A 14,347-nucleotide genomic window follows, 5' to 3' on the forward strand; every position below is an offset into this window, starting at 1 on the left:
TCCCAAAAGACACGAAAAGGTACTTTAATTATGGACCTCTTTGTTTTCTGTGAAGGTCATTGTTGCCTTTCCCTTATTCTGCCCCTCCTCAAAATTTTGTGAGATATTTGATGATATGTAGACAGTAAGCTATTTGGTATAGTGGACAGAGCATGTGCCAAGTAATTTGAAGGCCTCTATAGTGATCAGAGCATTTCCACTTGTGGTACTCATGATCATGGGTAAGTGATCTAAGGCTTAGTCTCTTCATGTTTCAAAGGAGGCATCATACTGGGTGTTCTCTAAGGTACTTACCAGTTTTCATTATCACTGAGTCTACTTTAGTGAGAAAATCACACTGAGGTTTAGTCCAGGTTCAGGTTCCTTTTTTTTTTGCTTACTTATCCATCTATCATCTAGTATAGTAAGAATAGTTTCTGAGGAGGATGTTGACTTAGAGATACTGCCTAGTCTTTGATCTCCACAAAATATAGTTCTGTTCCTTCAATACTGCTGAAAGCAAAGCACTGGAGTGGCAGATATGAGGATGGTTTTCCATAATAAGTTCCTGCTATCTTATTGGCTGTATAATCTTTTGTAAGTCACTTATTTTCTCTGAGTCTTACTTTACTCATCTGTAAAATAAAGGGGTGGACTTTTTTGTTATCTAATGGACTAGATGCGCCCCTTCCAATCTAAATTCTAAGCACCTATAAAGTCAGTGGAATTTTTCTAATTCTGAAGTAAAGGGGAAATTTATTTCCTCAAAGCACTAGCCTTTTCAAAGTATTTTGGCTAATTGAGGTTTTCCTGAATTATGTTTGGTCATTAACCTCTTTGGTGAATAAAGTATGTTATGGTCACAGTGACAAACTAATTCCCTTAGATGATCTGATGATAACACATGAACACTCACACACACACACACACACACACACACACACACACACACACTAACAGTCACACTGACACAGTGCCACATCAGGCTTCTCTCAGGTAGAGTGTCCTAAACCTTCTCCATTTTCAATTATTGATCCTTGATTTTTGTGCTTTTGGTAGGAAGTCAGAGAAGTCTTTAGGTTCATTTTTCTCTAATGACAGGAACATTCAACTAGACATGAGCTATCTTTGTCTTCCATTTTCTACCAGTCCACACAATTTGTGTGACCTTTGTAAACCAGAAATTCAGTAGAATACGGCCGATCTCTGTCCTTGGTGCTGAAAACAATTCTTTTCCTTATCCTCCCCTCTCTATAGAAAATTTTTGGATGACTGTCCTTGCAGACTGGCCAACTTCTATTTTCAGGAACTATTGTGGCAATTTCCCCCAAGACTCTGAACCATGAAGATGCTTCAGAATACTTGGAAACATTAGGGAAAAAACCTTTATTTCTGACAACCCCCATTTTGTTTATCATTTTTTAAAGAACCTTTGCTGAACTTGTTAGGGCTAAGGTTGAGGATATTTTGTCCTTTTCCACTGGGGGTCTGTGATTTTACTGGTATGAAGTTTTCATTGCTGTTAGAGATTAGGATCCCTTCTACCCCAATATTCCCTTTTACTGAGTTGCTGTGGCTGAAATTCCATTTTTGCTAGCTTTTTGGTAATGACCATACCTGGATCAAATGAGAACTAACATAGTATATAATGTAGCAGTTATTACTTTTATCTCACACAACAGACCACTCCCCATTCTGTCAAGGAGGCCCTTCTGGTGTGGTTGCATCTGCTGGAAACCTAGGACTGTGGTATGGCCTTGTAGATCTCAGTGTCCCATTTCACTGGTAGAAAAGCATTGCCATGCAGAAAGGAGAAACAGAAAGGTGGATTCGAACCTTGAGTCTCAGGGGATGCCGCTACTTGTTGGAGTTTGTACAAGTCAACTCTCTCTTGGTCTGTTTCCTTATCTATACATTGAACTTTCGAAGTCAAGAATTTCTAAAGTCCTTCTAGAAACCCTTCTAAAGCCCTTGAGATGAACTAGAATGGTAAATGCAAGCCAAGCAGCCCAGCACAAGTAGAGTTGACCTGGAACAAAGAAGACCTGAGTTCAAATCCTGATTTCATCACTAGCTGTGCTACCTTGGACTTAAATTACTTAACTTGTATTTGTTTTCCTTTTTCTTATCTGTAAAATGGGAACAACCATAGTCCTACCTCCCTGGGTTGTTGTGAGGATCTAATGACATCATATCGCTATCACACTTAGCACTGTGTCTGGCAGAGATTCAGTTCTATAGAGATGCTATCTAATAGTTTTCATTAATGTCCATTTTTCCAGAATGTATTTTAATAAATGTATCCTCTGTCTCTAAAGTCAGAAACCTGAACCTTCTGTGAGTGGAGATAGTGCGCCTGGGTTCTTAAAGGTCACGCCAATAGGATAGGAGTGTGTTAAAGAGAAACTGATAAGGGTCCAAGTGAGGGAGGCTGGTGTGTAATGGGCAGAGCTTTGGGCCTGCAGGCAGGATGATGAGTTCTAATTTAGCATTAGCACTTGACAAGCTACATGAGCCTCAACAAGATATGAATCCTATGGCAACCTTCGTTTCTTAAAAAGTAAAATGAAGATTATAATGGCACCTCTCCCATACACTTCTTCACTATTTTGTCATGTTTGGCTGATAATAGGAAGCTTAATACATGTTTGTTCCTATCTCTTCCCTAGTGAGACTTGGAGAAGTCATTCAACCATCATGGACTTCAATTTCTTCATCTGTAAATGAAAGGATGGCAGCTAAATGAACTTCAAGTATCTTTTCTTGCACTCAATTGTGATAGGATGTCTAAGAAAGCTATGAATAAGAAAAGATATCTAGTAAGGGACTCAGTATACAAAAAGTGCCTTTTGTCCTAGGATCACCCTGACTAGCCTCAGAGAAGATCTATACTTATCTGAGCCCAGAGGATTATAATTTGCACCTGTACCAATTCCTATAGACAAAGTCCTATTTTAGTGGAGGGGTCCCACTTACACTAATCAAACCATAGTTGTCAGAGACATTCAAATAAAGGAGATGGAGTCGAGAAGACTTGAGTTGATATCCTGATTGAGAGTTGCACTGCAATCCTGAGCAAACCACTTAACCTCTCTGTCTTAATTTCCTCTTCTGCAAAATAAGAAATAATAGTTGTACCTAACTCATAGGTTTGTTGAGAGAATCAAATATGCTATTTTAAAAGTACTTGGCAAATATTAAAACACTATATAAATCTTATTATCATTATTGTGATAGTCACCTTTCCATTTATCTACCAGTACCTGAATTCAGCAATAAAACAGATCTAGATAAGCTAAATGATCTCGTTGATCAGACAATGATTTTCAGGTGTCGCAGACCCTGAAGCTACTCACAGTTGCCCATCATCCTGGCCGCCTTCCCAGGTCAGTAGGTTTGGTCTTTGCTATTATGCAGCTCTATTAATCCAGGGTAGGTAGGAACCCCACCACAGTAGGCAATTAGAGTAGGCAATTAGAGTAGGCATACAGGTCTCTGGTGGTATGAACTGGGACAAAGGATAGACTGGGCAGGAAGGCACTTAGGGCTTAACCCACGGGGAGCCCAAGGGATATTTCTTAATGACTTTTTGTTTGTATACTTAGTAATGCCAAGAAATTTATCTCAGCACCCCAATGGGATTCAGTTTTTGATACATCAAATAATAGTTGAAGGCTCAGACTTTCTGATAAAGAGAAACAGAGAAGAGATATAATTTTTAGTGACTAATATTTTCTTGATACATTAAAATTGTAAGCTCATTAAAAACTTACTTTCTCAAGAATTGGTATGGGTTTTAGAGTACATCTAGTTTAACTTTCTCATTTTACTTGAAGAAACTGAGGTTTGGAGATATTACTTGCTCAAAATCATACAGATTCTTGGCAGCAGATGAAGAATTTGAAATCAAATCTTGCTTGAAAAGATTTCACTCTCTTTGCTACACCAGTGTCATAGATGTGTTATTTAACTATGAATATGAAATTTTTCTCAATAAGTCACAATAGAGGTGGAATTATAACTGTAAAAAAATAGAACATTTTGATTTTTTCTTCAACAATTGAAAACAAGCCATCCAGAATTTAAAAAAATATTAAAAAGGAGAAAGTTTTCATTGAATCACTGATAAAATTTTTATGTTGTTCAAATGGATAAATTTCAGAGTCCTAAGGGCAGCCAATTTTATGTTTTAATATTTTATCTCAATTGCATGAAAAAATAATTTTATATTTTCTTTTTTAATAAATTTTTGGCTTCCAAATTCTCTTCTTCCTTCCTGTACCTTTTCAATGCCTTGAGGAGGCAAGTCATGTAATATCAATAAATATTTGAAGTTATAAAAAACATTGCCTTATTAGTTATGTCTCACACCAAAGTACACGAATATAAACAATGAAAATAAAATGGAAATGTATAGGGACTGTCATTATCCCCAACTTGAGGAAACTGAGGGAAACAGAATTTAAGTGACTTGTTCTGTTTCCTACCACTAGGAAATGTCTGAAGGTGAATTTGAATTGAAGTTTTCCTTACTTCATGTACAGCAACCTCCCTGTTGCACCACCCCAGCTGCCAGTAGTCTTGGACACCATTGTTTTTTTTTTTTTTTGCAAGGCTAATGGGGTTAAATGGCTTGCCCAAGGCCACACACAGCTAGGTAATTATTAAGTGTCGAGGCTGGATTTGAACTCAGGTTCTTCTGACTCCTGAGCTGGTGCTCTATCTACTGAGCCACCTAGCTGCCCCCATTGGACACCATTCTTGATGCCTCCCCCTCTTTCTGCTATAACCTGCATTCTAGTACACCTGAGACTTTAGGAAATTTGACACCTACAGCTACTGAGTTCAGATTGCATCTTTTACCTCTTCTCTCCCTGTCTCAGCTCACTTTTATTCTTGGGACTTTATGGTTTAGTTTAGACCTCACATTTCTCCTTTATGTTGCCTTACTTTTGATTTGAAACTTTGGTAAAACTGCAGTCCTATCACTTCCTTTGTAGACTCTACATCGAAATTATGGGACAGAGATAGATTAGTAGGAGGGAATGTGCACAATAATTCAAATTGTTGTGAAGCCTGGACATTCTGCCCTCTCCTTTGCTACCAATCCTGTCAGGAACACAGAAGACTCATCCAGCTGAGGCTAGTAAAATCACAACATTCAAAAAATGACAATTATTTTGGGCACTTCCTTTAAGGGATGTGACAAATGACAAGAACAGATGCTTTAATGATGGAACCCACTGTTACCTATAAAGGCTGTTGTGAATTTCCCTTATTTTCCTCCTCAGAATATTGTGGGAAATTTGCCTAATATGTTACCAGGTAAGCAGTGTGGTGTAGTGAGCAGAGCATGCGCCATGTAATTTGAAGACCTGGATTCTGATCCTAGCTTTTCTACTTATGGGCTTCATGACCAAGGGTTAAGTTCACTTCATCTATTGAATGTTTAATTTCTTTATCATTAGAAGGAACTATTTATGCTGCATATTGTCTAAGGTACACTCCACTTTTAGTTATTGATAAACCTACTTGAGTGCGAAAACGAGACAGGGCTCCCGCACAGCTTTGGGTCAATTTCCTGGGCCTACTTGTGCATCTGTCATCTTGTACAGTAAGAATGGTTTCTGAGGATGCTGACTTGGAAGTACAACATTGACTTTGATCTCCACAAAATATATAGTTCTGTTCTTTCAGTGTTGTTAGAGGCAACACATTGGATTGAGAGATTTGAAGAAACTTTTCCTTAATAAACTCTTACTAACTCCCTGTATAATATTTTATGTCATTTCATGTTTTGGGGTCTCAGTTTGTTCATGTGAAAAATGAAGAGTTGGGCCAGAGGGTCTTTAACTGCACTAGAAGTTCCCTTTGAAATCTAAATTCTAAGGGTCTATAAAACCAGGATAATTTTTCTAACCCCGAATTAATCAGGAAATTTATTTAATCACTGGTTTTTTCAATGTATTTTGACTAAAATTTTCTTGAAATATTTGTGGTCATTGATCTCTTTAGTGAATTAACTATGTCAGCGTGGCAGTTACAAATTACACACACACACACACACATATATGTCTATATATATATACACATATATATGCATGTATACACACACGCACATATATATGTCTATATATACACACATATATATGTATGCATACACACACACACACACACAAACACACATACACCCCAGAATTCTCTTGGGTAGAATGGTCTAAACCTTCTTCATTTTCAATTTCTGCTCCTTGACCTTTTGTGCTTTTGATAGGAGGTCGGAGAACTCTTTGTGCTCATTTCTCTCTCCTGGCAGGGAAGCTCAATCAGATATAGATGCCTTGGTCTTCCATTTTCTGCCAGTTTATGCCATTTTTTTGATCTTTGCAAACCACAAGCATTCCAGTAGAATGTTGAGCATCTCTGACTTTGTTGCTTAAAACCCTCCTTTTCTTTCATCTTTCCCCTTTCACCCTTCCAGGCATTAGATTTGATAGTACTTATGTATGAACCTGAATATGGTTTTAGTATTCAGTAGACACACATTATATTCATGACTAGGGGTGAAGCAGGGATGGTGGTGGTAGTGGGGTAGGATCTCTGATCATTGCTTTGTTTTTGATGCTGGACAAGCTCCTCTGCCTTTCATTGCCCTCAATCTTCTTATCTGTTACTGATGTTCCTTCTTCTTCCTCCCTCCCTCCCTTCCTCCCTTCCTCCCTTCCTCCCTTCCTTCCTTCCTTCCTTCCTTCCTTCCTTCCTTCCTTCCTTCCTTCCTTCCTTCCTTCCTTCCTTCCTGACCCTCAACAAATCATGTATCCTATGCCATCTCTCTATGCATCTCTCTGCTACACTAGTGTAATAACTTTCTTAGTTATAAAACTGAGAATATTTAGAGATCAGCCGGCATTTTCCCCAAGCTGATAGTAGCTGAATCATGGAGATTCTGCTGAAAGATTTACCCTGTATCTATCCATTTAGCAAGAGTAAAATAGCCATTTTCTTTCTTTTGTCTTCATTTCTTTGCAATAGTTGGATCCTTCTGTTCTTGGTCTTTAGAGATTATTTATCTCCCCTTTCCTTGCCCAGACATTTAGGAAACCATTCCATTCATTTGAGTGATCTTTCCTTTGTATCAAACTTCTCTAGGGATTGGGTCTGACAGTACTTTTCCTCTATCTCTAGTGTATTGTTGGTTTTCAATAAATAGCTCATTATTCCCAGACTAAGATTGAGATGGTTCCTTTTTTTATTTTGTGCTTGATCCTGGGGACAAATCAATCAGGCTTTCTATTTTAGGACAATCCAACCCTCTGTTTACCTGGTTATTCTTGTTATCATTTCCTCTGTCTTCTCTATTCTACTCTTTCCTTTTTTTCCCTTTTCCTCCTTCCTCTTTCTGCTATTTTCTCATTCCTTCTTATTCTTTGTTACATCCCATTCTTCATCATCTTTCCTCCCTTTTCCTTCTGACTTCTACGTCTGTTATAATACTTGGCATTGTTGGCATCATCACCTTCTCCATCTTTCATTTTCTTTTCCTTCCCCTTCTTTTATCCTTCTCCTCCTCTACTTCTTTTCACATTTGTCTGACATTTTTACATTTCCATATTGATTTCACATTCATGATTTTAATCCACCTTCATAACAACTCCATAAAGGAGATAAATCTTGAAGCACCAATCTTTACAAATGAGCAAACTAAGAGTATACATCTTAAGGGACTTTCAGTCAGAATCTGGTAAAAAGGACATTTTTATTCAAAAGTTAACCAAGAGTAGAAGTAAGAAGCCATGTTGCTTAATCCACTATTTCTTTCTCTGTGTCTCATTTCCAGAATATCTTTTGGAGATCAGACTCATATAAACATGAGAATTGATACCCTCTGTGGTAGTATGTGAAAGAGGCCATTTTCTTCCCTTGTCAACTATACAAATTTGTTTTAGGCAGTAAAACATATTAGTATGAGCTTTTATATGAATTAGTTTAAGTACTGGCTGAATCAGTGCCAATAGATGGAAAGATTAGGATCCCCTCAGCATATGGTCTAACATTTGTTAACTAGGTTCCAGGATTCCATTCCATTCATATTTTGTTCCCAAAATACAAGCCTTGGCCTATCCTTCCCAGTAGAATAGCTTCTAGTAAGGTCCTGTTGATAGACTGTCTCTTCATCACACATCCCCTGCCCCCAACCCCTAAAGGACCAACCTAGCTAAGTTTATTGAAGTTTATCACATTCCTGGGGATAGGAACTGCATTTTACGTTACTCTCAGAGACCAATTGCTAACTCATAGAGAGGTTGTCATTTGTATGGAGGGAATACCCACACCACTGAAATTAGGAATCCTTGAAAGCATGTGTGTGCTTTTATGTTTTTTTCATATCCAAGTATATATGAGTCAGTCAGATGGTTCAATGGATTGACTTCTTGGACTGGAACTAGGAAATTGTTCAATTGATTTTAATTGTGCTCATCTCTGTGTGACCACATTTAGGTTTTTTCTTGGCAAAGATAATAGCTTGTTGTTTCTTTCTCTAGTTCATTTTATAGATGAGGACCTTGAGGGTTGAGGGATTAAATTAGTCTTCTTGACTTCAGGTAATCTAAGGAGTCAGGAAGACCTGAGTTCAAATTCAGTGTTAGACATTCATATCATGGACAAGTCACTTAACCTTGTTTGCATCAGTTGCCTCATCTGTAAAATGATCTGGAGAAGGAAATAGCAAATCACTCTAGAATTTCCAAGAAAACCCTACACAGAGTCCTGAAGAATTGGGAATGACTGAACAAAGAAGAATGTGTTATATGTGTGCATATATATATATATATGTATATTTATATTTATTTATATAATACATACCTACATATTATGTGCATGTATTTCAGAATCTTTCAACAAATCTTTCAGTCATTCAGATAACAACTTCTGGGGCACCCAGCCCTTTTAGATACTCACAGTCAAATGGTCCACTGACACTCTTCCCAAATTAGTAGGAGGCTGCTACCTCTTCTGCTTTACAATTCTTGTGCATCAGGGCACGACACTTCCACAAGGCAAAATCCCATATTGTCAGTAAGGTTCCTAGGCAATTAGAGACTTTTGGTAGTACCCCTAGTGGACCTTTGGGCAGAGCTAAGACTGGATGCAAGCTGGATAAGCAGCTTTTCAGGATTAAAACACAGGGGACACAATAAAAACAATTTTTAATGACTATTTAGAAACATACAAGTTAGTGCCAAGAAATTCTGCTCAATAGATCATAATGGGATTTATTTTATTATTAGTCCATTTTTTTACAGTTTGGTGAAGACTTGATTTTTCCTGGTTCTCTAGGAACACTAAAAGCTACAATATTGAACTGCTGATATTTTGTAAAACATTGGTAATACATTAAAATTTGACTGACATCTAATCCAAGTCAGGACTGAATCTATTATACAACTTGGCTCTAAGTCCTTATCCAGGTTTAGCTTAATGACTTGGTGATAAGGAATTCATTTCCTCCTGAGGCAGGTTATAACACTTCTAGGTAGTTCAATGAGCTAGAATCTTTTTTCCTTGTATGAAGTCCCAATATTATCCTCTTCCACTTCAATCTATCTTCCCTAGTTTGTTATAGGGGTCCAAGAACAATATGTTGAATTCCTTTCCTGGATGACAGTACTTCAAATATTACGAAAGAGGTTTCCTGCTTCCACTAACTCTTTTCTTCTGCAGGCTAAATATTCTCACAAATTTTAATTTAAATTGATTAATTAAATTTGAATTGTTCTAATTAATTCTAATTTTGCAATTTTCACCATTCTAATTTTGGGGGGGGATGCTTTTTATTTGTTGTCCTTTTGAACTTGATAAACAATAACTCACATAATTATTTCAGCAAACAGAAGATTGTATGAAACAGTAGTTTCCTTTTAAAAATTACATAAGTGTATCACATTAATTTCAAAACTCCAGCTTTTTCTGTGTCTTCTTGAACTTTCCTCTGTTCTATTGTGTTCTTTAAAAATAAAGGATTCAATGACCCTATTTCTTCTATTTTCTTCTTTTTCATTGGTATCACAAGTTCCCAGATTCCCCTTCTCTCCAAAATGATCTGTGCTTCAAATTCAAAAAAAGGGGGAAAAAAACTACTTGCAATAAGGAAGCATAGTTTCCCTGATGAGTTTATCGTATTTCCATTTTAAATGTATTGGTGTGTCTTTAAATTTATTTAATCTTCTTTTGTTCAGTGCTGTTAAGAGTGAAGTTTATGTGGTGGCTATTTCTCTGACTCCTTTCATTTTCCTTCTCTAATTTTTCTTTCCAATATAATTGAGACAGAAGAGATATTTTCCTAGGTCTTCTTTTAGTCTTAGTTTATTCCATGACCTAAGATAAGGTTTTGAAGGATTACTTGTTCTTTTTTTCTCTCTGGCTGCTTGTAGGATTTTCTCTTTTATCTGATAGTTATGGAATTTGGCCACAACATTCCTTAGTGTTTTCATTTTAGGATGCTTTTTCTGGTGGGGATTGATGTATTCTTTCAATAACTACTTTTCCCTCTTGTTCTGTGATATCAGAGCAATTTTCCATCACTAGATCCTGTAATATTAAGTCCAGGCTTTTTTTCTCTTCAATGTTTTCAGGAAGTCCAATAATTCTCAGGTTGCCCCTCCTCGACCTATTCTTGAGGTCAGTGGTTTTGCTGATGAGGTATTTTACATTTTCTTCTATTTTTTCTATTTTTTAATTTTGTTTGACAGGCTCTTGCTCTCTCATGAAGTCATTAGTTTCTGCAGACTCCATTTTTTTTTTTTTAGGGAGGAGAGTTTTCTTCATTAACCTTTCGCAACTCCTTTTCCAGTTGGTCAATTTTACTTTTGATAGAACTTTCCATTTGCCCAATTGAGGATCTGAGAGATTTAGTCTCATTTTGTATTTGTCCAATTGTATTTTCTAAAGATTTGTTTTCTTCTTGCAAGGTATTAATTGTTTCTCCCAAATTTTCCATTTGATTTTTAAACTACTTCCTTATTTCTTCAAGGAAGATTTTCTGTGCTGGAGACCAGATCATATTCTCCTCAGAGGTTCTAGGTCTCTCTGAGTTAGGGTCGTTTTCCTTCCAAGAATTTTTTCTATGGATCCACCTTTCTGCTGACCCTTCATTTTGCTAAGACCTTGAGTTGGGGAGGGGCTGGTTCACAGGGGTTTGGGATTGTTAGAGGCTTTACTCACTGAGTGCAATTTCTCTGGCTGGCCAATAGGAGGTGCTGGTTGCTTCCTCTTGAGTGTATGTGACCTTGATTGAAGCCTTCTCCCTTAGCTTGAAGGGAGGGGTTGAAGCTATTGGATCCTTTTGCCTTCAATCAATGGTGGGCTTTACCCTGGGGTGAGGTCATTCATCTCCCTATTGTCAGCTGGGCTGGTTCTTCTGCTCATACACCTGTGCCTGGGGCAGAAGTAGTCTGTGATTATGTTTGTTATCGGAAGAGGCCTCAGCAGCAATGGAGGTGTGGACTCAGAGTTCCTCAGACCTGAGGAGCCCAGGGATGGTGTCCACAGCAATCTTGCAGCAGAACTCCCCCCCCCCACCCTGTGGGCGAGCTCCAGAGGGTCAGCGCCAACACCAGTGCCTCTGCTCCCTAGTAGACCAAAGCCCCAGTGGTCTAGCCCCACTGCTGATCAAGCATGTCCCTCCCTCGGTCCCTCAGACTCCCCGCCTCCAATTCAGCTGCTAATCTGGCTGATCTGGGACTGATCCACCCTCTGCGCCAGGACTCATTTTCCAGGAATGGCACAAGACAAATACTGAGGTAGATATTCTTTCTCCTGGCTTTTCTTTCTGGGTTTTATGGGTCGGATTTCTGTTAAGAGGTTTGTTTCATATGATAGATGTGGAAAGAGCAGGAGACTTTAGAACTGTGCCTGTCTTCTCCCCGCCATCTTGGCCAGAAGTCCTCTTTTTTCTCTCTTAGACAGAAATATTTCATTCCTTAGCTTACCTGTAATGTCTATGGAAAAAAGGAAAACTTTTTGAGGTAAAGAGAGAAAATTATGCCATATAGAATGCATAATTTTGAATTCATTAAATTAAAAAGGTTTTAACTAACAAACCTAATACATCCAAGACTAGAAGGAAAGCAGAAAACTGGGGAAAATTTTTAATGCAAACTTCTCTGATAAGGGCTTCATATTAAATTAGTGGTAGATGAATCTAATTTATAAGAAACTATTCTGCAACTAATTAAATGAACAAATATATTTACAACAACTCTTTTTGTGGTGGCAAAGAACTGAAAATTGAGGAATTAACAAATTTAAGAAATAGCAAAATAAATCTTTGGGTATAATCGTGATTGAATACTATTGTACTGTAAGAAATGATGAGCAGAATGTTTTCCTGGAAAACCTGGAGAAACTTGGAAAGATCCAAATTAAATGATCAGAATCAGGAGAACATCGTACATAGTAATTACAATTCTGTATGATGATCAACTGTGAATGACTTAACTACTCTTCAGCAATAAAAAGATCCAAGACAATTCTGAGGGACATATGATAAATTCCATCCATTTTCAAGAGAACCAAGTGATGGAGTTTGAATACAGATGAAAAGTTACTTTTTAAAATTTTCTTTTTCATTTTTTAAATGTTTACTTTTATCACATGATTAATATGGAAATATTTTGCATGACTTCACATGTATAACCTACATCAAATTGCTTGCCCTCTCAATGAGTGGGAGGGGAGAGAATTTCAAAGAGTATTTTGAAATCAAAATTATAAAAAAGGGTTAAAATTATTTTTGCACATAATTGATAAAGTATTAAAATTAATGAAAAAGAATTCATTCTTGCATTTTTTTGTTTTGTTTGACTTTTTTTGACCCCATCTGGTCCCCATTTGGTCCCCGTTTGACCCCATTTCTTGACAAAGATATCAGAATGATTTGACATTCTCTTCTCCACCTCATTTTATAGTTGTGGAAACTAAAGCAAATTGGTTTAAGTGATTTGCTCAGGGTTGCTTAGAAAGTACCTGAGACCAAATTTATTCTCAGGAAACTAGGACCAATGCTCTACTGTACCATGTAGCTCCCTCACCTCATTCTTGCATAGCCCTTTCCATTTTTTCAAATGGATATTCTTGGTGACTCTTGTCTCCTGTGAAATTTTAATTTTAATTTTAAATTTCTATTTGGCTCTTGTTTTTCACCAGGAATACCATATACTTAGAGTCCATTTGAATTCTAATTTGATAATCCTGTCATTAGTTAATTTTGCTTTTAAGTCCTTATCTTTGACTTTTTAGAATAGAAAATTTCAACATTTCTTGAGGCTAATCAAATCTTTTGTACTTCCTTGGTATCTAAATTATTTGTTTTGTTGCTACTTGTAGTTTTTTTTCCCTTTTATTTGGAACTTTGTGGATTTTAGTCAAGGTATGACTTAGATTTTTTTATTTGGGGTTTCTTTCAGAAAGTGATCAAAAGAGTTTGTGATTTTCACTTTGCTTTCTGGTTCAGTTTTCACTTAGGAGTTCTTGAAACTTTCTATATATGTTTTTTTAATAGGTGTAATGCTTCTGAGGTTATCTCTCTTTGAACTGTTTTATAAAAAAAGTATTTTGTATGAAAAGTATTTACAAATGCCTTATATTTACATCTATTTTTATTACCATTTTGTTTTGTTATAATCTTTCAATGAATTTCAAGGAGCCATTATTTTCTTCTTTTTTTCCACTCGAATTTTTGAGTATTTGGCTACTTGGGTAGGTTTAACAATTTCAGTTTTAATTGAATTTTTTCTTTTTTTGAAATCTTTTTTTCTCTCAGAATACTTCAACATTTATATTTCTTGCTTTATTTCCCCAGATATTCTTATCAATCTTGTGGTCAATGCATTTTTTTCTCAGAAGTTCTGTTCATAGATATTGTAAAATCAGTATGTTTTGGGTTTGACTATTGGACACGTCTCCATATTACAAAGACTTTGTATAAGTAAAACTAATGTAACCAGATTAGAGGGAAAGCAGAAAATTGGGTGAGAAATTTATAGATAGTTTCTCAGAGAAAAGTTTCATATCTAAAAATAGAGAATTATGCAAAATTTATAGGAATATGAGTCATTCCCAATTGAACGATCTCAGAGAGAGGACTGAGCCTAGTGCCCATGATGTTTCACCCCATATACCCTGCTATGAGATTCTTTCTTTGATATCTTCCCCCTACCCTTTTTCCATATATAATAGCCCCTTTCAGGTTTTAGCATTATGACAATAGTGAATAACATACTTTCATTAGCAATAACCATCTAGTCATAGATATAACTTCCTCTTAAGTTCAGGCAAAGGTGGAAATATCCAATTCCCTAAATGGAATTTC

The 14,347-nt window shown here is 36.7% G+C and overlaps 1 protein-coding gene across 1 annotated transcript in view; it reads right to left on the reverse strand.

Annotated features, from left to right (window-relative positions):
* LOC141519480 (olfactory receptor 4D11-like) overlaps nucleotides 1-2,172 on the reverse strand; it is a 4,826-nt gene extending 2,654 nt beyond the window's left edge. Inside the window, exon 1 of the mRNA XM_074231716.1 lies at nucleotides 2,138-2,172. Within this exon, the coding sequence (XP_074087817.1) occupies nucleotides 2,138-2,172 (35 nt within the window). The remainder of the gene's footprint in view (nucleotides 1-2,137) is intronic.
* Between the last annotated feature and the right edge of the window lie 12,175 nt (nucleotides 2,173-14,347).

Source organism: Macrotis lagotis, chromosome 3, assembly GCF_037893015.1.
Source record: "Macrotis lagotis isolate mMagLag1 chromosome 3, bilby.v1.9.chrom.fasta, whole genome shotgun sequence".
Taxonomy (NCBI): Eukaryota; Metazoa; Chordata; class Mammalia; order Peramelemorphia; family Peramelidae; genus Macrotis; species Macrotis lagotis.